This window comes from Sander lucioperca, chromosome 5 (genome assembly GCF_008315115.2).
Source record: "Sander lucioperca isolate FBNREF2018 chromosome 5, SLUC_FBN_1.2, whole genome shotgun sequence".
Classification (NCBI taxonomy): domain Eukaryota; kingdom Metazoa; phylum Chordata; class Actinopteri; order Perciformes; family Percidae; genus Sander; species Sander lucioperca.
In genome coordinates this window covers 30,782,253-30,804,141 of record NC_050177.1, presented here as the reverse complement: position 1 = coordinate 30,804,141, position 21,889 = coordinate 30,782,253, and the positions used below count along the sequence as shown (strand labels likewise).

General features: G+C 41.1%; 2 protein-coding genes across 2 annotated transcripts in view; both read left to right on the top strand.

Moving 5' to 3' along the window:
- The window catches only part of LOC116034155 (receptor-interacting serine/threonine-protein kinase 3-like), a 412,721-nt gene that overhangs the window by 374,098 nt on the left and 16,734 nt on the right, over positions 1-21,889 (top strand). The gene's annotated exons all lie outside the window — the stretch shown is intronic.
- LOC118495021 (ribonuclease inhibitor-like) lies at positions 527-21,135 on the top strand (the record flags this gene model as incomplete). Its single annotated transcript, XM_036001119.1, has 4 exons — positions 527-684; positions 1,013-1,186; positions 15,263-15,303; positions 21,125-21,135. Coding segments are annotated over 4 exons (384 nt in total), but the record flags the coding sequence as incomplete, so codon positions are not given.

Here is a 21,889-nt window from a genome sequence, read left to right as displayed (position 1 = left end):
CACACCCTGTCGTGCCAATAATGACATTAAATCAAACCCTCTCGTGTAATACTGCTTAATTCAGTGACGATTAATTATCATGTTTATAACTTGTTTAGAGTAGAGCAGCAGATATTTGAACATGCTGAGAAGGGATTTCATATACTGTACCACTGAAAGTCCAGACTCAACATATAAACACAATTGTTATTTGTCTTCTTCTATGACATTACTCTAAACTTTAAGCTTTATTCAATTTAAACCCCGCTTCACGTCAGGATTTAAAATTTAGCAATTTAGAAATCTCTCCTCCTTATCAATCCTCATTCAGTCACAATTAGTTATCATGTTTCCAACTTGTTTAGAAAAAGGATTTTACATTCTCTATCACCAACAGTGCAGACTTAACATTTAAACACAATCATTATCTGTCGTCTTCATTACCGTCCCTCCAACAAAGCTGTGAAAGTGTAATTTATTTCAACAGGAGTTAAATATAAATAAATTGTGTCCTTCCTGTTGTCTCTCCAGACTGAGTGGCTGTAACCTGTCAGAGAGAATCTGTGAAGCTCTGTCCTCAGTTCTCAGCTCCCAGTCCTCTAGTCTGAGAGAGCTGAACTTGAGTAACAACAATCTGCAGGATTCAGGAGGGAAGTTGATCTCTGATGGACTGAAGAGTCCACACTGCACACTGGAGACTCTCAGGTCAGGATTCATTAACCTATTCAACTGATAACCAGTTAAAATCTGACTAACTTTAGCTGATAAAACAGCTGCTTTGTGTCTGCTGATACGATAAACTTGGGCAGTAGTTATTAATTATATAATTATTAGTTTCTAGACCCAGAGTTACTTTCCATGAGGATTTTTCATTGTTTACTTTTGTTGTTAAATAGTTAAATAGAACAGATGATTTTAAAGGTGCATTCTAAATCTGACCCAAAGTGTACCTGGACAAAAAACAAACATAAAACTAACACATGGCTCCACCTGTTGACAGAGGGTTCCTGTGTGTTGTTCTGTGTGTTTGCAGTCTGTCAGGCTGTCTGATCTCAGAGGAAGGCTGTTCTTCTCTGGTCTCAGCTCTGAGCTCCAACCCCTCCCATCTGAGAGAGCTGGACCTGAGCTACAATCATCCAGGAGACTCAGGAGTGAAGCTACTGTCAGCGGGACTGGAAGATCCAAACTGGAGACTGGAGACTCTCAGGTACAAACACTGATGAATATAAAAAGGAGATATTTGTGTAGGAAGTTTTAAAGGGGAACATCTCCAGGAACTATAATGATGACCTCCTGTTGTTAATAATTGATGTAGTTTGGACACATCTCTGTATGTTAAAGGAACTGTCCGTGGTTCAGTTTCAACTCGACAGAGAAAGGTCCAGGACAGATTTAGCCTAGCTTAGCACAAATCAATGTGCTTTCTACGCTGTGAGAAGAGTGTGTGGATGAAGCATTACTATTTCAGCAGACTAGTTAGGTAGAGGTTTAAAATGTCAGTTGCCGGTGCTGCATGGCTCATGTGATCGATCAGAGACGTATACTGACATCTTGACCAATTATTTCTCTAAGTTCCTCTTGTGCTGGGAGAGTACCGGCTCTAAGTTCAAAAAGTCCCTCAAAACGCTCTTTCCTAGTCCCTGCGGTGCAAACACAATATATATGTGTGTGTGAGAGTGATGTAATGTTCATGTTTCCCAGACAGAGAAAGGTCCACTGTTGCACCAAATGCTTGCTCTTGGGGGAATTGTTGGGTCTCTGTAAATGATAGTGTGGCAGTGGCGCCGGCAGCCGTAATCCTGTACGCACTGTACACTCTATCTGTAGGTCAGAGGTGGGCCGTCAGGGCCAGCAAGGCTTTCTCTGCTGGCCAAGAGATTGTCAGAATCAGAAAATTATATTTTTATAAATGAAGGCCTAAAATAAAGAAAATATGTATTTTCAATATTGTTTACACTGCAAGTTCATTTACATTTTTAAATTTTTTAGTGAAAGCATTTTACTAGCTATTACTACTTGCTTTAGGTGTTAAAGATTTGAGCAGTGTCAGTGGCCGATGTGCCTTTGTATATGCGTGGTGACGTGTGTGTTAAGCCCGCACTGTTTGGCTGGAATTTCTGGGGAGGCCTGTTGATCACTGATTGTGTTATATGTGTTTTTGATTTCTTTGTGGTCATCGTATGAGTAAATATGACCCAGACGCGTAACTATCGGTAAGCAGGGTATGCGGTGCTTAAGGGCCCGGACCAATGGACGAGAAACTTGTGGGACTCGAACATTTTACATTTACCAACAAGACGTACAGCGAAAGACCGTTCAAAACATTTCAGACCATCCTGCCAACCTGTTTACATTTTAGCATCAATGTACGGTGTAACGATTTTTCACTATAAAGTCGCTGAAAGCTGCTGTTATTTCAATCCTGTCGGCTCTTTGCAGCGGCAGGGCTGCTTCTTTCTCCCCCGCGACTGATGCGCGCACACACACACACACACAATCACACACGGTGGATGCAGGAAAAACCACAGATGAGACGTACGGAATGACCTAAATTGAGGACAGTTACGCTCGTTATTGTAAGTGCAATGATAAGTTAAAGTCCAATAAGTACTTTATCAAACTGTATGAATGTGTTTCCCAGGCAAGGAGGAAATTAACTAACAATGTAAAGATCAACAAGCCACTGACAGTGACAGATATGTTCATATTTGATTCATTCAATAAATTATTATTTTTGTCTTAAATCCACCAGCCATTTTCATATTATACCAACATTTGCAGCTTGGTGAGCCTTTTTGGTAAGGTTCCTAGGAAATCTCAGCCCAGAGTAATTAATTAATGGTAATAATTATTATTCTCCCCAAAACAAGTTTACTTTTTATTTTTAAAGAACTATACAAAGAAATCACAACTTTTTTTTGCAACTTTCACTGTCTCTCGCAACTTCATTGTAACAAACAAACAAAACACATCGCAACTTTTATCGACATTTTTTACAAAAGCTCCCGTGAAATCAGACATTTTGGGCCGCAACAATCTCAAAAGAGGCCACGAAGTCCTAGAGGGACTGCCCTTGTATGTTTTTTCATGTGTTATGGTGTGCATTCACCACTGTTTTTTTGTTGTTGTGGTGTCGTAGGCTACTCCTGATTTTGTCAGTCATCTCATCTCTTATATGCTGTGTCTCTATGATCCTATCCTGTCCTATTCATGGTAGCCTACTCGTGGACATTGTGCCGTCATCACGTGCTGTAGTAGGGGGGCCCGCCTTGATAATCCTGCTTAAGGGCCCGGTGTTGGCTCGTTACGCCACTGATATGACCGGTTGTTGTGGGTTTCTTTTGGTTTCTTTGGTCATTGCATTCATTTTGACTACATGTGATGCAGCATCCTGTCATACTGAGTGAAAGTGATGCTTCAGTCAGCGTGTGTTCATGTCTCTGCTGTAGTGTATTAGGTGTCTCTAGGTGTTGAGCCTTGTGGTAAATCACGTTATTCCACACGGTAATGTCCTAGTGTCATGGTGAGGTTATTCAAAGGTGATTTAATGCTGTAGGATAGTACTGAAGGCCCAGGTGTAAAATACACGGCCCGCCACTGCTGTAGATAAACTGCTGGTTGCTATGGACGCTGCTATCGCTGAACCCACGGATCTAGCATGTTGTTTGTATCATATGTGTTTACATGGACATGAATACTCCAGTTATGAGGATTATCCTGTTTTTGATCATATTCAGGATGTGATGTTTAGGCTACATGGCACACAGAGAAATCAGATTATTCACATCTCCATACATGCTCACCATCAGCTCTCTCTCTCTCTCTCTCTCTCTCTGTCTCTCTCTCTCTCTCTCTCTCTCTCTCTCTCTGTCTCTCTCTCTCTCTCTCTCTCTCTCTCTCTCTGTCTCTCATGTGAAGATAATGTAACAATAAGAACAAAACTAACAGCATGAAAACAAGAATATTACCGTTGTGTGTGTGTGTGTGTGTGTGTGTGTGTGTGTGTGTGTGTGTGTGTGTGTGTGTGTGTGTGTGTGTGTGTGTGTGTGTGTGTGTTTGTGTGTGTGTGTGTGTGTGTGTGTGTGTGTGGTGGTGTGGGGTTGTCACTCACTGTTCCTCAAAGTGTGGCAGGTAAAGACATATTCTGCTACTAGACTGCAGGGTGATATTTCAGGAAGGAGGTTTAACAAACTCTGAGTGTAACCCTGATGTCTGAGTAGATTTACCCTGAGATGGAAACTCTGAGTTTTCAGTTCCAGAACAGCTGATATGAGTTGATTCAATCAACTCAGAGTAGGTTCACGCGCGTGCACCACCACAATAAAAAGGCAGCATGAATGGAGCCATGATACTACAATTCACCATGGTAACAACCACAAACAAACGGGTCGGCAGAAATACTCATGCGCACATACAGAGAGTTAAAAAAAAAAAGCAACACAGCGGCTGCTGGAAAAGAGAGAGAATTTGCGTGGGAGAAAATTGCTGCTAGAGTAAATGCGTATATTCCAATATATTGTATATCATATTTAATCATAAGGATAGCCTAATATTACTGGTGAAGTGGTATTGAACCTATAATCTATTTAATTTAGCTGCAATCCTGCGGACGAAAAAGTCTTAGTCCTACTAATCCCATTCTGAATTATAATCCATAATCTTTTATTTCAAAGGGTTTACATCATTCACCTGCAATACTGTGGAACTCCTTTTAAAAACGTTTAAAACATGTTTGTGTAAACATGTCAGTTATGTAGCTTAGGCTACATAACTGATCGACTGGGAAGAAAAACGATACCGGTCAAATAGGAAGTTATCTAAAAATTAAACTGTCGGGGCTCAATATCATCTCCTGACGTATGTTTAACTCTGTGAAGTAAAGCAGCTTCTTCATCAATGGGATTGTATACAAAAGGAAATGCCATGTTTTGAGAAATAAAATGTTTTATAGTCTGCCTAACACGGTTAATAAACCAACATAATTATTTTATATTCATGCCGATAAAAAACTAAACTAAAATGTGCCTGATACAGACTGAATGAATGAATGAGGAAATGAGAGAGGGCTGTGTCAGAGGGAGGAGACTGAGAGAAACTCGAGGTTTCTTGAAGAAAACCTGCTCCCGACCAGGTTAGGTTCACAGGCTCAGTTACCATAGTAACTGACTCTGAGGTGAAGTTACCATAGTAACTGACTCTGAGGTGAAGTTACCATAGTAACTGACACTGAGGTGAAGTTACCTCTCTTTCTGAAAGAGAAAACCCAGAGTTTCCCTCATCTCAGGGTTAACAAACTCAGAGTTTTCACTAAACCTGCTTTCTGAAATACCACCCAGCTCTCGTCATGTTGGTTATTTGGTCAAATGTCAGGTGTTTGTGTTTGAATTTGGGGAAATATTTAGTTGGGACTGGCTGCAGTTCTGTTCATTCTGTCAGGAAGTGCAGCTCTGTCTCGACTTTGTCTCTCTTGCACAGCTGGCAGAAGCGTTCCTCTTTGGGGAGCCATGATTGTTTGTAGTGGCCTGTCTCGATGGCCAGGTTGTCCTCACTGAGTCTGTACTTGGTCAATGTAGTTCTTAGTTTGATATCAGTAACTGTGGTCAGGTAGTCTGCCACACTGTACTCTCTCTTTAGGGACAGATAGCACTGCATTTTGCTTTGTGCTTTTGTTTGTGTGTTCCAGTTGGTGATGTAGTTTAGTTTCTGTTGTGTTATAATTTGGTTAACTCTGATTGGTTGGTTCCCAGACTGGTCCTGAGGCAGAACCGGGTCAGGAAGTGAACTGAGCATCAGGACCAGCTGAGTGAGGGGACTCTTCTCTTTGTTCAGCTCTTGGTATTAGAGGGCTTTCTGGTGATAGGAGTGGGGGTCACTGTTTTTTAGATGTAGCCAATATTTGATTGCACGTTTTTGAATTTTGATGAATAATGGGAATTGGCCTAATTCAGCTCTGCAGGCGTTGTTGGTGGTTTTTCTGTGTACCTGTAAGATGCTTTTATAGAACTCTAGATGCAGGATTTCAACTGGGCTTTTGTCCAATTGGGCCGAATTCTGGTAGGAAATAGGACCCCACACCTCACTACCATAGAGGAGAATTGGTTCTATTACAGATTCACATAATTTGAGCCAGATTCTAATTGGGATTTTAATGTAGATTTGACTTTTTATTGTGTAAAATGCCCTGCGTGCTTTCTCTCTCAGCTCCATTATCTCTGGGTTAAAACTTCCAGTGGAACTTATTTTCAGTCCTAAATAATTGTAATGTGTACAGTGGTCTAATGTATGTGTTCCTAACGTGAAGCTGTATGTGTTTCCTTGAGATCTGGATCTTTTTTGAAAAGTCATTATCTTTGTCTTTTGAGTGTTTACTGCCAGGGCCCAGGTCTGGCAGTACTGCTCCAGCAGGTCCAGGTTCTGCTGTAAGCCCTGTTCTGTAGGGGACAACAGAACCAGGTCATCTGCATAGAGCAGGAACTTGATCTCAGAGTCGTGTAGAGTGAGACCAGGTGCTGCTGATGTCTCTAGCAGGGGCGGATCTACCGGGGTGGCACAGGGTGGCAAATGCCACCCTAAAAGAAAGCCTTGCCACCCCTGCTGCCACCCCAGTTGGCAGCAATGAATTAAAAGTTATGGCCAATTTGACAATTTATGAGCGCGAATCTCCAATGTCCGACTGCAGTGAATGCAGCACGAGATGACGCCAGAGCGGCAAGAGCCTGATTTGTTTGGAAAACTGAGCGGCGCGAAGCGAGGGAGCCAGGAGTCGTTAGGAAGGAGACACAGGAGGAAAGAGGTCAAAACGGATCAACTATCTATCAAGAAATGAAATTATAACGTAAGCACAGTGCTAGCATAGTTGCGATGCTGATTTTGAGATGATAAAAATCAGGTTGAAGAACGTTATTTTGCTAACTATACATATAATGTTACTTAGGTCTGACGGTTGTTCTGTGTAAAGTCGGCTACAAAAGCTAATATTGATTCAACGTCTGTCAAGGAAAACATTGTAAAATTACTTTTAATCTTACAGAAATGAAGAGGAAAGGTAGCATATGTAGTTTTTTCTCACCAAAGAGAAAGGCGAGAGAAATAGAAAATGAACAACTGAGCAAGGTAGACGGAGAAGATGGAAGGAGAGAGAAAAGAGTTGGAAGGAGAGAGAGAAGATGGAGACGAGGTGGAGAGAAAAGGGCAACAGAAAGGTGACAGAGAGAGAATACAAGGCCAAGGCGACCAGGGACAGGAGGAGGTGGAGAACACCACAGCGGTGAAGATATGGAGGGAGAGCATCACCAAGATGAGGAGGGAGAAAGCGAGAGACGAGATACCGTGCAGGGCTCAGACAGTGAAAGGGAAAGCAGAGAGCTGGGCCATCACCAACCATCTCCAGTCCAGCTGGTCCACATGGTATGGAAACTGTTGCTGCAGATATACTAAGTTACATATGAATAAGAACAACATCAAATAAATATAAAAATTCATGTTTGCTTAAATATGAATAATTAGGGAAAGTTGTCAGTGTGAAAGTGTGATGAGATGGGGAGATGGGTTTTTATATTTTGTGTAGAATGTATTTTAGATCTATTGCTCAGATTAAATTAAAAAAATAAACAAATGAACCTAAAAATAGTCTCCCAGGCTAACATGTTAGTGTGTGTTAACACAGTCTGATGGTTATAACTAATCAATGACAGTTCATCATCTTGTACACATGCTGCCTGCAGCGCTGCCTCTCTCACACAGTCCACAACTGTTGGCTTCCCCTCTCACACATCTGCCACTCATCACCTGTGTCTTACCTTAATGCCTTTCCTGTGATAATGCTCCTTACTTCTATCATACTTCTATCTCCTATTAAGTGAGATCTCATCGTATGGTCACTTCTTCCTAATATCAACTGTTCCACATCAAACCTCAGATGCAGGACATTGATTGCATGAGATTACGTTTGTCTGTCTGAGTTTGTAAATGGCAGCCTGTTCCTTTTTGTAGTGTGTACAGACTATTTCTCATCAAACTGTGATTAAATTCAGTATATATATGTCTACCATATGTTGCCACCCCTCAAAAATTCCTGCCCCCCTCTCGCCACCCCATAAATATTTTTCTAGATCCGCCCCTGGTCTCTAGGATGGTGGCCAGCTGGTTAATATAGATGTTGAATAGAGTGGGACTCAAACAGCAGCCCTGTCTCACTCCACGCTTCTGACTGAAGAATGATGTTCTTTTGTTGCCAAGTTTAATACTGAACTTATTGTTAGTGTACATTGATTTAACAATTTGACTTTTACTCAAGACATTGGGTGTTTCTCAATTTCAAGAATGCAAAGAACAGACTTGTGTTCTTGGGGAGGACGTTCTTGCTGGTTGTTCCTGGACGAATGAACCCGCAAGTTCACAAGCACAGAAAACGCTGTTAACAGTTTGAGACGATGAGTTCTTCCTGTTATTGCTCAACACCCCCAGCACAGAGGCTACCTGCAGGGCTCCGAAATAACAGCTAGAAAAAAAACCCACAACAATATAACCACTTTGTATTAAAACAATCTTCGGACAAGAAAACCTCATAATGCTACAACTGTTGCAATAATATTGAAAAATAAACTTATTGAGCTTTAATTTTACTGTTTATGGTTTAGCTCAAACATCCCTTACTTATTCAAAAGAGTTAGCAGAGTTAGCTGTTGCGTTAGCAGAGTTAGCTGTCGTGTTAGCCAAGTTAGCTGTTGTGATAGAGGAGTTAGCTTTTGTGTTAGCAGAGTTAGCTGTTGTGTTAGCCAAGTTAGATATAGTGTTAGCAGAGTTAGCTGTAGTGTTAGCATAATTAGCTGTTGTGTTAGCAGAGATAGCTGTTGTGTATGAGGAGTTATCTGTAGTGTTAGCATAATTAGCTGTTGTGTTAGCATACTTAGCTGTTTTGTTAGCAGAGTTAGCTGTTGTGTTAGCAGAGTTAACTGTCGTGTTAGCAGAGTTAGCTGTTGTGTTAGAGGAGTTAGCTGTTGTTTTAACAGAGTTAGATATAGTGTTAGCAGAGATAGCTGTTCTGTACGAGGAGTTAGCTGTTGTCTTAGCATAATTAGCTGTCGTCTTAGCAGAGTTAGCTGTTGTGTTAGCAGAGTTAGCTGTTGTGTTAGAGGAGTTAGCTGTTTTGTTAGCAGAGTTAGCTGTTGTGTTAGCATAGTTAGCTGTCGTGTTAGCATAATTAGCTGTCGTCTTAGCAGAGTTTGCTTTTGTGTTAGCAGAGTTAGCTGTTGTGTTAGCCAAGTTAGATATAGTGTTAGCAGAGTTAGCTGTAGTGTTAACATAATTATCTGTCATGTTAGCAGAGTTAGCTGTTGTGTTAGAGGAGTTAGCTGTTGTGTTAAAAGAGTTAGATATAGTGTTAGCAGAGTTAGCTGTTGTGTATGAGGAGTTATCTGTAGTGTTAGCATAATTAGCTGTCATCTTAGCAGAGTTAGCTGTTGTGTTAGCATAGTTAGCTGTTGTGTTAGAGGAGTTAGCTGTTGTGTTAGCCGAGTTAGATATAGTGTTAGCAGAGTTAGCTGTTGTGTTAACATAATTAGCTGTTGTGTTAGCATACTTAGCTGTTTTGTTAGCAGAGTTAGCTGTTGTGTTAGCAGAGTTAGCTGTTGTGTTAGAGGAGTTAGCTGTTGTGTTAACAGAGTTAGATATAGTGTTAGCAGAGTTAGCTGTTGTGTATGATGAGTTAGCTGTTGTGTTAGCATTATTAGCTGTCGTCTTAGCAGAGTTAGCTGTTGTGTTAGCAGAGATAGCTGTTGTGTATGAGGAGTTATCTGTAGTGTTAGCATAAATAGCTGTTGTGTTAGCATACTTAGCTGTTTTGTTAGCAGAGTTAGCTGTTGTGTTAGCAGAGTTAGCTGTCGTGTTAGCAGACTTAGCTGTTGTGTTAGAGGAGTTAGCTGTTGTGTTAACATAGTTAGATATAGTGTTAGCAGAGATAGCTGTTGTGTATGAGGAGTTAGCTGTTGTGTTAGCATATTTAGCTGTCGTCTTAGCAGAGTAAGCTGTTGTGTTAGCAGAGTTAGCTCTTGTGTTAGAGGAGTTAGCTGTTGTGTTAGCCAAGTTAGATATAGTGTTAGCAGAGTTAGCTGTAGTGTTAACATAATTATCTGTCATGTTAGCAGAGTTAGCTGTTGTGTTAACAGAGTTAGATATAGTGTTAGCAGAGTTAGCTGGTGTGGATGAGGAGTTAGCTGTTGTGTTAGCATAATTAGCTGTTGTCTTAGCAGAGTTAGCTGTTGTGTTAGAGGAGTTAGCTGTTGTGTTAACATAGTTAGATATAGTGTTAGCAGAGTTAGCTGTTGTGTTAACATAATTAGCTGTTGTGTTAGCAGAGTTAGCTGTTGTGTTAGCATAGTTAGCTGTTGTGTTAGAGGAGTTAGCTGTTGTGTTAGCCGAGTTAGATATAGTGTTAGCAGAGTTAGCTGTTGTGTTAACATAATTAGCTGTTGTGTTAGCAGAGTTAGCTGTTGTGTTAGCATACTTAGCTGTTTTGTTAGCAGAGTTAGCTGTTGTGTTAGCAGAGTTAGCTGTTGTGTTAGAGGAGTTAGCTGTTGTGTTAACAGAGTTAGATATAGTGTTAGCAGAGTTAGCTGTTGTGTATGATGAGTTAGCTGTTGTGTTAGCATAATTAGCTGTCGTCTTAGCAGAGTTAGCTGTTATGTTAGAAGAGATAGCTGTTGTGTATGAGGAGTTATCTGTAGTGTTAGCATAATTAGCTGTTGTGTTAGCATACTTAGCTGTTTTGTTAGCAGAGTTAGCTGTTGTGTTAGCAGAGTTAGCTGTCGTGTTAGCAGAGTTAGCTGTTGTGTTAGAGGAGTTAGCTGTTGTGTTAACATAGTTAGATATAGTGTTAGCAGAGATAGCTGTTGTGTATGAGGAGTTAGCTGTTGTGTTAGCATATTTAGCTGTCGTCTTAGCAGAGTAAGCTGTTGTGTTAGCAGAGTTAGCTCTTGTGTTAGAGGAGTTAGCTGTTGTGTTAGCCGAGTTAGCTGTTGTTTTAGCCGAGTTAGATATAGTGTTTGCAGAGTTAGCTGTTGTGTTAGCATAATTTTCTCTCTTTGCCGAGGACGTTTCTTGGAACAAACAGTCACCCTGTTGGGGCTCTGCAAGCGTGACTCTCTTGGTTCCTCCCTCGTCTTCCCCACTGCCTGCTGATTGTCGTATCGGCTCTGGACTGTTCAAGGGTGTCACCACGGCAACGTGCTGTGTTATCGCTATAACATTCTGCGGACTTTGACACTAGTGGGACTGCCGGGCTGTGCATTTCTCAGCAGGCCAAACTCCCCAACCTACCCTCTCCCGAGTCCCACGCCTTCGCCGCTAAATGTGCAACTGTACATTTATGTTATGTATGTTCAGCAGTGCAAATGTACTGCTTGTGTGCTATGTGCTGAGGTGTTTTTTTTTTTCCTGTTCCCACACTGTTCTTATCTTTATGAAGATAGTCTGAGAGTTGTTGTTGTTTTTTTTTTTTGGTTTTTTTTTTCCCTCTCCTCTCCTCATGTCATGCTGTATCTGTCCCTGCTATGTTATGTTATGTATGTGATTATTATTATTATTCAGTCAACTAATAAGCAAAATACCAGTGCAACAGTGCAAATATACTGTTTGCGTGCTTTAAATGTGCTCCTGCGAGAGTTGTGTTGAATGTTTTGGATGTAAAGCGCTTTGAGCTGCAATCGATGTATGAAAGGCGCTATACAAATAAAGCTATGTTATGTTATGTTAATTAGCTGTTATGTTAGCATAATTAGCTGTCGTGTTAGCAGAGTTAGCTGTTGTGTTAGCAGAATTAGCTGTTGTGTATGAGGAGTTAGCTGTTGTGTTAGCAGAGTTAGCTGTATTGTTAGCATAATTAGCTGTCGTCTTAGCAGAGTTAGCTGTTGTGTTATCAGAGTTAGATATAGTGTTAGCACAGTTGTTGTGTCAGCAGAGTTAGCTGTTGTGTTAGAGGAGTTAGCTGTTGTGTTAGCCAAGTTAGATATAGTGTTAGCAGAGTTAGCTGTACTGTTAGCAGAGATAGCTGTTATGTATGAGGAATTAACTGTTGTGTTACAGAGTTAGATATAGTGTTAGCACAGTTAGTTGTCGTGTCAGCAGAGTTAGCTGTTGTGTTAGAGGAGTTAGCTATTGTGTTAACAGAGTTAGATATAGTGTTAGCAGAGATAGCTGTAGTGTTAGCATAATTAGCTGTTGTGTTAGCAGAGATAGCTGTTGTGATAGATGAGTTATCTGTTGTGTTAGAGGATATAGCTGTGGTGTTAGCAGAGTTAGCTGTTGTGTTAGCAGGGTTAGCTGTTGTGTATGAGGAGTTATCTGTAGTGTTAGCATAATTAGCTGTAGTCAAAGCCCGTCTACGGAAAGCTGTTCCACTCCCTATTCAGCCCCATTGTACCTACTTTGGTTGCAGTTCCACCAGAGTTCCACTGGGGGTGATCACGGTCCAGTGCAAAATAAATGGGACCCTATGGAGCTAGACGGCTAAATTTGTCTCTTTCGCCTGATTGTCGTTGAGAAATCTCAGATTTGATTGTAGTTTTTGCAAGTTCAACATGGATTATAGGTCGAAAGTTGAATGAACGAGTACTTATGCCCTTTCGATTTGTTACAGGTTGAGTCGTTGTTGCCCATAACACGCTAGCATTCTGCTAATGAATGCTGATTGGTCAGTGAAGGACAAATTACGATCGGAGATCCCGTTTGACGGCATCCGAAGCAGAACCAGAATGCCAGATTGAATATTTCGGCGTGATCTTTAAAACATTAGCAAACCTCTTTCTAGCACGTGTATTGACAGGGAGAGTCTAATCTGTTAGCTGTGTTGTCGATGCCTCGAGAGAAAAAAGGAAGCGACTCAGAGCTCGCCGTAAAGCAGAATCTCTGGCCGTATATGTGTATGACGTCATTGACATTTTAAAAGGCTTTTTAGAACAAAAAAGCCACTTTAAAAAAATCTAACACGCAGCAGTGTGTATTTTCTTAGCCTCCCCTTTCAAATGCAACATTCAAATTACTAGACAAAAAAATATATCCTGAGAAAAGTGGATTTTGAGGGGTATAGCTCCATAGAGTCCCATTCATTCTGCACTGGCCTGTGAGCGCCCCCTATATGGAACTCTGGTGGAACTGCAACCAGTTCAGAAGCCGGAAGTAACGAGAGAGTGGAACTTCTTCCCATATTAGAAATTCTTTGCTGTAGTGTTAGCAGAGTTAGCTGTTGTGTGAACAGTGTTATATATAGTGTTAATAGAGTTAGCTGTAGTGTTAGCATAATTAACTGTTGTGTTAGCAGAGATAGCTGTTGTGATGGTAGAGTTAGCTGTTGTGTTAGAGGAGTTATCTGTTGTGTTAGAGGATATAGCTGCGGTGTTAGAGGAGTTATCTGTTGTGTTAGAGGATATAGCTGCGGTGTTAGCAGAGTTAGCTGTTGTGTTAGAGGAGTTATCTCTTGTGTTAGAGGATATAGCTGTGGTGTTAGCAGAGTTAGCTGTCGTGTTAGCATAATGAGCTGTTTTGTTAGCAGAGTTAGCTGTCGTGTTAGCAGAGTTAGCTGTCGTGTTAGCAGAGTTAGCTGTTGTGTTGACAGAGTTAGCTGTAGTGTTAGCAGAGTTAGATATAGTGTTAGCAGAGTTAGCTGTCGTGTTAGAGGAGTTAGCTGTTGTGTTAGCATAATTAGCTGTTGTGTTAGCAGGGTTAGTTGTTGTGTTAGCAGGGTTAGCTGTTGTGTTAGCAGAGTTTGCTGTCGTGTTAGCAGGGTTAGCTGTTGTGTTAGCAGGGTTAGCTGTTGTGTTAGCATAGTTAGCTGTCGTGTTAGCAGAGTTAGCTGTTGTGTTAGCAGAGTTAGCTGTTCTGTTAGCAGAGTTGGCTGTTTTTTTTAGCAGAGTTAGCTGTCGTGTTAGCATAGTTAGCTGTCGTGTTTGCAGAGTTAGATATAGTGTTAGCAGAGTTAGCTGTTGTGTTAGCAGAGTTAGCTGTCGTGTTAGCAGAGTTAGCTGTCGTGTTAGCAGAGTTAGCTGTTGGTGTTGTAATCTGTAGATGTTCCTAAGCACTCGTCTTCCTGCCGGTAGCAGCAGAGAGCAGAAGTGTTAGCATAGTTAGCTGTCGTGTTTGCAGAGTTAGATATAGTGTTAGCAGAGTTAGCTGTTGTGTTAGCAGAGTTAGCTGTCGTGTTAGAGGAGTTAGCTTTTCTGTTAGCAGAGATAGCTGTTGTGTTAGCATAATAATAATTTATACTGTTTATTGATCCCCAGTGGGGAAATTACAATTTACACTCTGTTTGTTAGAAATCACTACACACAGGCCAGAAATACACACACACATGCTCAGGACGTATTCATGCACAAATGAGTGAGAGTGCCAGAGTGAGTGGGCTGCCAGTGCTGGACCAGCGCCCTGAGCGGTTGGGGGGGGGAGCACCTGGTAGTGCCCAGGAGGTGAACTGGCATCTCTCCAGCCGTCCGTACTGGGACTTGAACCGCGACCCTCCGGTTCCCAACCCAACTCCCTACGGACTGAGCTATGCCACCCTAATTAGCTGTTTTGTTAGCAGAGTTAGCTGTAGTGTTAGCAGGGTTAGCTGTTGTGTTAGCCGAGTTAGCTGTTGTGTTAGCAGAGTTAGCTGTCGGTGTTGTAATTTGTAGACGTCCCTAAGCACTCGTCTTCCTGCCGGTAGCAGCAGAGAGCAGAAGCCAGCAGGCAAGTCTTATTTAAATAAACTCCTGGTGTTCTTACAAACTTTCCAATCCATCGTTTTATGAGTACATAACCTATTTGTACTACTGTAGAAGTTTGGTATCATTTTGGGCATTATTAGTGGGGTAACTTACGAGATACACTCTTGGATCCATTAGCGCCTGCACTAAGCTAACCAGCTGATAACGCTAACTCTCCCAATGTTGGACCCAGGTGAAAAAGATTCTGGGGGTGTTTGGCTCGAGGTCGTGGTGCAAAGGACCCTCGGGTGAAATTACTCCCAACCATCACTTTAACATCTGATTTATTTTAATTTAGTAGGTTTATCTCAGTTTAAACTATTTATTTGTTATTTCTGTAGAGCTTCAATAAAACATGTCTACTATTCTTCTTCTTCTCCCTCTCTCTCTCTCTCTCTCTCTCTCTCTGTCTCTCTCTCTCTCTCTCTGTCTCTCTCTCTCTCTCTCTCCTCTCTCTCTCTCTCTCTCTCTCTCTCTCTCTCTCTCTCTCTCTCTCTCTCTCTCTCTCTTTCTGAGTGATGTAATGCCCCCCCCCCTCCTCCTTTCAGGGTGGAGCCTGCTGGAGTCAGATATTTGACACCAGGTCTGAGGAAGTGTAAGTCTGTTTTTAATTTCATTCATCACACTGTGACATCACTCATTCAGCCCTCTGATGTCATCATCTACGTGCTGATTGGTTAATAACTGCAGCTGTGTTGTGTCTCGTTCTCTCCGTCAGATTCCTGTGAACTCACACTGGACACAAACACAGTGAACAGAAACCTCAAACTGTCTGACAACAACAGGAAGGTGACACGTGTGAAGGAGGATCAGCCATATCCTGATCATCCAGAGAGGTTTGACTGGTCTCAGCTGCTGTGTAGAGATGGTCTGACTGGTCGCTGTTACTGGGAGGTTGAGAGGAGAGGAGAGGTTGATATATCAGTGAGTTACAGAGGAATCAGGAGGAGAGGAGACAGTAGAGAGTGTGTGTTTGGATATAATGATCAGTCCTGGAGTCTGACCTGCTCTGATGATCGTAACTCTGTCTGGCACAATAACAGAGAAACATCCATCTCCTCCTCCTCTGTCTCTAACAGAGTAGCAGTGTATGTGGACTGTCCTGCTGGCTCTCTGTCCTTCTACTCAGTCTCCTCTGACTCACTGATCCTCCTCCACACCTTCAATACCACATTCACTCAGCCTCTCTATCCTGGGTTCTGGTTCAGGTCTCCTGGTTCCTCAGTGTCTCTGAGTCCTGTGTAGGACGGAGAGTCTCCTCCTGTTTCTGTAGCAATTCTACTTCTCGTGATTATAGTACTGTAAATGAAGTACACAGAGAAAAGTACACAGAGAAAAGTGCAAATATACAATAAGTTCCCTACACTATACAAGCACAATGCTGCAGACTGAGGAAAATAGAATTAATTTCTCTCCATATAGCCAAATCAGTCAACATGTCAACATGGAGAATCGCCACAAAACATGTCCCAGTTTTCATACAGCTACTACAGTAGTGTGTATAACACTGTTAGCTCAGCAAACAGACAAACATAAAATACTGTATCCAGTACAGGTTACAATTACAGTAAACTATATGTACATGTACTTGACTTCATGTTACTTCATCTGTTACTGTTTTTGGCATATGTTACAAGTAGGGCTGAACGATTAATTGCATTTGCAATAATACTGCGATATGTGTTTGGTCACGTGACTCGCAAGAGCAAATCAGTCTGTACCCACAGAGAAAGCACCAACTTAGCACACTAACGCTACGCCATACGTTAAGCAGATTTCTGTCATTCAAACAACTCTGAGTTGTAGTTTAAAACTTTTACATCCATTTTAATAAAATGAAGGGTTTTATTCAGGCTTGAGTCCATACATGCAGTTAATGGATACAGGCACGCAGAACTGAACGCTCGGTTAGCAATGATTAGCTCCGGTTAGATTCAGTTAGCTAGCTCCGTTATAAAGATATGGCGTGGTTGAGACTACCACGGAGAGGGGTAACAACCAGACTCTGATAAATGCATTCGGGGAGCTTTCACAGCAGCGTGGCTGCGTTGTTTCAACGGTTTTATTAGTACAGTTAATCCCACAACAAGACCAGCAGCAGCATGCTACTGCTAACGTAACGATAGCCTCTCTGTCTCTGAGTGTGAGTGCAATTTTGACGCTGTCATGCACGCGGCACGCAACTTCATGAGGGGAGGGAGGGGCTGGAGGCAGCTCCTCTGTGTGCTCTGTAAAAAACACACCATTGAATATACTGTATATACTATATTTTTACTTATTTAACTGTCTAGTAGAGTTCAAAGACAGTGTTTAAAAAGTGCAATCCACATATTTACATATGTTTATTACAGTAAATGATAATTGAATGTGAATACTACTAAGTGTGGTAAAGCCACATATTTGTTTTTATATTTCTGCAATCTGCCCTTTAGTTTGTGTGATTAGTTTCTGACTTTCCAATGAATGTTTACACCAGGCTTGGTCAGTGCTCAGTATACTACTGTGACTGAAGTAGTTAAATAAAAGATGTCATTCATATAAATTCCTGCATCACCTAATTTCATCATCACATACAGGCCTCCAGGAAAGAACAAGAATCTTGTATTGTTCATACTATACAATGATTTATTGCTTGTCTTTGTTGAATAATACAGAAGACAAAGAGCTTAAAAAATAATTGCATATTGAATCGCAATATTTTTTTAAAAAATTGCAATTAGATTATTTTCATAAATCGTTCAGCCCTAGTTACAAGGGAGAAACCAAAATACAACATTAGCTAACCTAAGATGTTTACAGTTAACAGCAATGATGCTAACAGAATTGAGAAGTAGGCCAAACGGGGCTGTCACGACTAATTTAGTGATTTAAAAGCACCCTGTTTCTAGCATATTGGCCCGTTACTGTGAATACATCTGTTAGATGGTAATATAGGAAGTTGACACTATAAAAAGGACCGCCTTATGGGCGCTAACATTAACTGTAGGTGGGTGAAGCTCCCAGCTAAGCTGCTATAACTTGCGACGCAGATAGGAAACCAGTACAAGCTAACTACTGATAACATAAGCACTCTGGTTCAGTGGATGTCAATCTTATTGTTTTAGTGAAGTAAATAGAAGGACAATGGACAGCTAACAAGCTAGTTAGCTAGCCCTATAACATGCTAGTTAGAAATGACTGACAGAGAACATTAGGTGACAGGTCAGTCAGAACATACTTGTCATAAAGTAAAAGTAACATTAGTGTTAGCCCCCAATGCTAAAAGCATCGAGGAGCACACCAAACGGGGTTGTCCCCAGTATTTTGGTGATTTAAAAGCACCCTGTTTCTAGTAGATTGCCAGATTACTGAGAATACATCTGTTGAATGGTAATATAGGCAGTCGATGCTATAACATGGACAGACTATGTCAGCTAACAGTAAAACTATCTCCTATATTAGTTTATAAGGTTAACACTAAAGAAAGTGAAAATTTTACATTAAGCTACATTAAGATTTTGTTAAACCTGATCATGATAGAAATGGATCATATGGCGAGAGCTTATGTGTTAAAGCAGCTTGTGATAAAGGTTTAGTCACAAACCAACCATTTAGATAATGTTATAGCTGTAGCTTCGTCTTAAATCTACTGGACATTACCTATTGAAACCAATAAATGCCCCTACAACATGATCTTTTAGTCTTAAAACTGATATAAATTAGTTAAACAGCCACAATGCCTTGCATCTCTCACTCCCGTAACTTATTGTTACACACACACACACACACACACACACACACACACACACACACATCAGTCTATATATTAAGTTAGCTAAAAACACATGGATAAGGACCTAATGATGCAGACTATCTAGATTAGGGGTCACCAACCTTTTAGAAACTGAGAGCTACTTCATGGGGACTGAGTCATATGAAGGGCTACCAGTCTGATACGCTCTTCTGAAATAACTAATTTGCTCAGTTTGCCTTTAGTTATATATGATTATTAATGATTAATGATAGTCGTCTATGTGAAGACACTGATTACATTAATGATTTCTCACAATAATTATCAACAATGACTTAACAAGGTGGGAAACAGATAATGTCAATATTCAATTTTCATTTTTAGAACAGGCCTGAGGGCTACTCATGTGGTCCTTGGGGGCTACCTGGGGCCCGCGGGCACCGTGTTGGTGACCCCTGATCTAGATAAACATATATGCCACAAAAACGTTTGATTCATGAATGAATGAATGAAATATCTTAGAATAGGCTTAAACATTACATTTTGCTTTTTAATTTACCTACCCTGTGTAGGCATTACTGGAGACGTTTTCCTCTTGCTTTCCCCAAAAGAATTACAGAAAAAGCACCGTTGATTGTTGAGAAGAGCAGTGTTGTGGAGGAAAAATAGCGAAAAAAACGAGCTAACAAGATAGCTAGCAATGCTAGCTAAAAATAGCAGGGAAAAGCAGACAGACAGGCTGAGACACTGCTTTTTTAAACACTACAAACCACACCGTGTATGACAGTTGGACACCCTTTCCCTACCCAACTAACTTTTTAACCGTTAACCATTGGTATAAACATACATTTTAACTACAAAAATCTAAATAAGACCACTCAGAAGCTAATGAACTAACAAGCTAACCCACGCCAGACTCCCTTTTAGGAATACATGATTTTAAAACTTCACCACACTGTAACAGGCCACTCCGGGCAGTCATGGTTCTGGTTCTCATGGGCTTCCCTTCCCCTCAGCGGGTACAACAAACCAGGGACTATCGATTTCATTTATTTCAACGTTTTTTTTTTTTGTTGTTTTTTTGTCCGACCAATCAATTTGGATAAAATTGCGCGATAGCTACGCTCATCTCATCCATGGAAGCCACCATGTTGTTTAGACTGAACAGTCGCTTCTCGTTGCGTCACACCTAAACCCGCCTCAAAACCAACGCTGATTGGTCGGTCGTTTGGCGAACGGCTCCAAATTTTCTCTGTCTCAAGATGCCAGACTGATCTGCGAGTGGAAAACTGGAGCTTGCGAGATCAGGACGGTCTCACGAGGCTAGGTGTATCCTGCCACATAGAGGAAACTAGCAGGAATAGATTCTGGGGATTGCTGCCTTTTGCTGTCAAATATCACCCTCAACATACCCCAAAAGACAAAAAAAATGTCTGTCCGCCTGACAAATTGTCATCAAAAGTGATCATTTTCAAGCATTTTATTATAGATATCACTGCCTCAAATTTACTTTTAAACTTCCCAAGTTTATAAGCTTCAATTTAAGTCCAAGATGACCTTTCTAGTTAGAGGAGTACAGCTGGTATAACCAAAGTTCTCCACTGTACCTCAAATCAGAGAAAACATAACTTTCAAGCATTACCACTCCATATGGGATTAAGGATATTTTTAGCATATGAACAATATCTTTTTTTTTTTTAAGATTATTTTTTGGGCATTTCTGCCTTTAATGATAGGAAAGCAATGAAAGAGGGAGAGAGAGGGAAGACATGCAGGAAATCGTCCCAAGTCAGACTCGAACCCCAGACCTTCTGCGTCGAGGCATGAACCTCTGTATATGTGCGCCTGCTCTACCAACTGAGCTACCCTGGCCACATGAACAATATCTTAAACAAGAGTTGAGACTTGACTTATGTACTGCTATACTAAATGAAGTGAATTGCATGAAAAGTGAGTAATGTTATGCCCCTAGGAGGACTGGGGTCAGGGTGCAACATAGGGTACAATCACACAAAATCAATTAACCAAATGTGAGATTTATTAAAGTCCACAAAGTCCTCGCAACACAAGGAATAAAGATGATTCTAGTGTGCAGTCTGTTATCAAAAAGCCAACCTTCAATTGAGTAAATGTTACTAACATGTACAGGTAAACATTCTTTACAGCCAAATGGCGAAACTAAAATACAGCTCAAACATGAAATAGAAAACATTTCTTTGGTTCTTAGATCTTTTTGCTGCTTATCCATGCTGTACTTTGACGACTGGTCATGTTAGTGTGTATGTATTAGTGTAGAATATAAACTCTCAATCATCATTTTCCTCCTCTTCATCATCTTCACTGAATAAACTTTGAATTCTGATTAAGAATCTTTATCGGACGGACCTTCCCTTTGCCTTTGAATGTTTAAGTGCAGTCAGCACCAGTGAACGCATGCAAGGCCAGAGGAGAGCTGAAATGTGTTCCTGTGAATAATCTCCAGCCAGCTGGTTGGTGTTGATTAGTCTATCTCCCACGTCAACGATGATGTTGACAGTTGATGACTTGGCATAATACAGGAGGATGAAGAAAATGTCAGTCTTTTGCTCTGACTCAAACTGTTCTGATGTGAGGCATTTCAGTTTGGATATACTGCCTGTAAATGATCACCCTCACATCTGTTTCTTCATGTTTTGAACAGATCTCTGGTAGAAGTTCTTTTGACATAACTCCAGCATTGCATTCAAAAAACGGCCCTGGCATTTGCAACACACCGGCCCTATTTTTGTCAACAACCTAGCTTGGAAATTAGTAACTCTGCCTTTCGAGTTAATCTTTCCACGCACCTTGCAGCTGCATGCATGACATAACTTTATCAGTAGTGGCCCATAGAGGTCCATAGGGATGCGGCCCTTCTGGCATTTGCCCAAATTCCAGATGGCCAGTCTGTCACTGCTTGAAAACTTGACCAGCCTCTATGAAAATGACAGGCCTTCGGATCCAGTGATCCAGAAGAAAATGAATGAGTGCCTTCTTGTTTTCATCATTTGGGAGAAAACCATTCCAATCAGCGGGTCGATGACCATTCAGCCCATTAACTATAAAACGTTCACCACAACATCTGCAATCTCTCTCAGCTGATTTTGGTGAATAAAAACGGTCATTGTAAGTGTCTGTGCTGAATACTGTTTCAGCTGCAGCAGGTAGACGTGCGCTCTGATATTGTCCGTGGTACATTGTGCATGTAGAACGAGGAGTTTCCATCTTGAATGAGAGCACATTGGCTTGGAGAAGGAAGTTGTGCATTCTCAGCATCTTTGATCATGTGATTAATTCCTTTTGCTTTGTTGTTTTTTGCGAAAAAGCCATCAATTGTTGAGATGGAGTATGGCGTCAGAGTCAAGGGATAGGTCAGAGAAGCTAATTTGTGACTTAAGTTCTTGTGATTTGATGAAGATATGAAAGA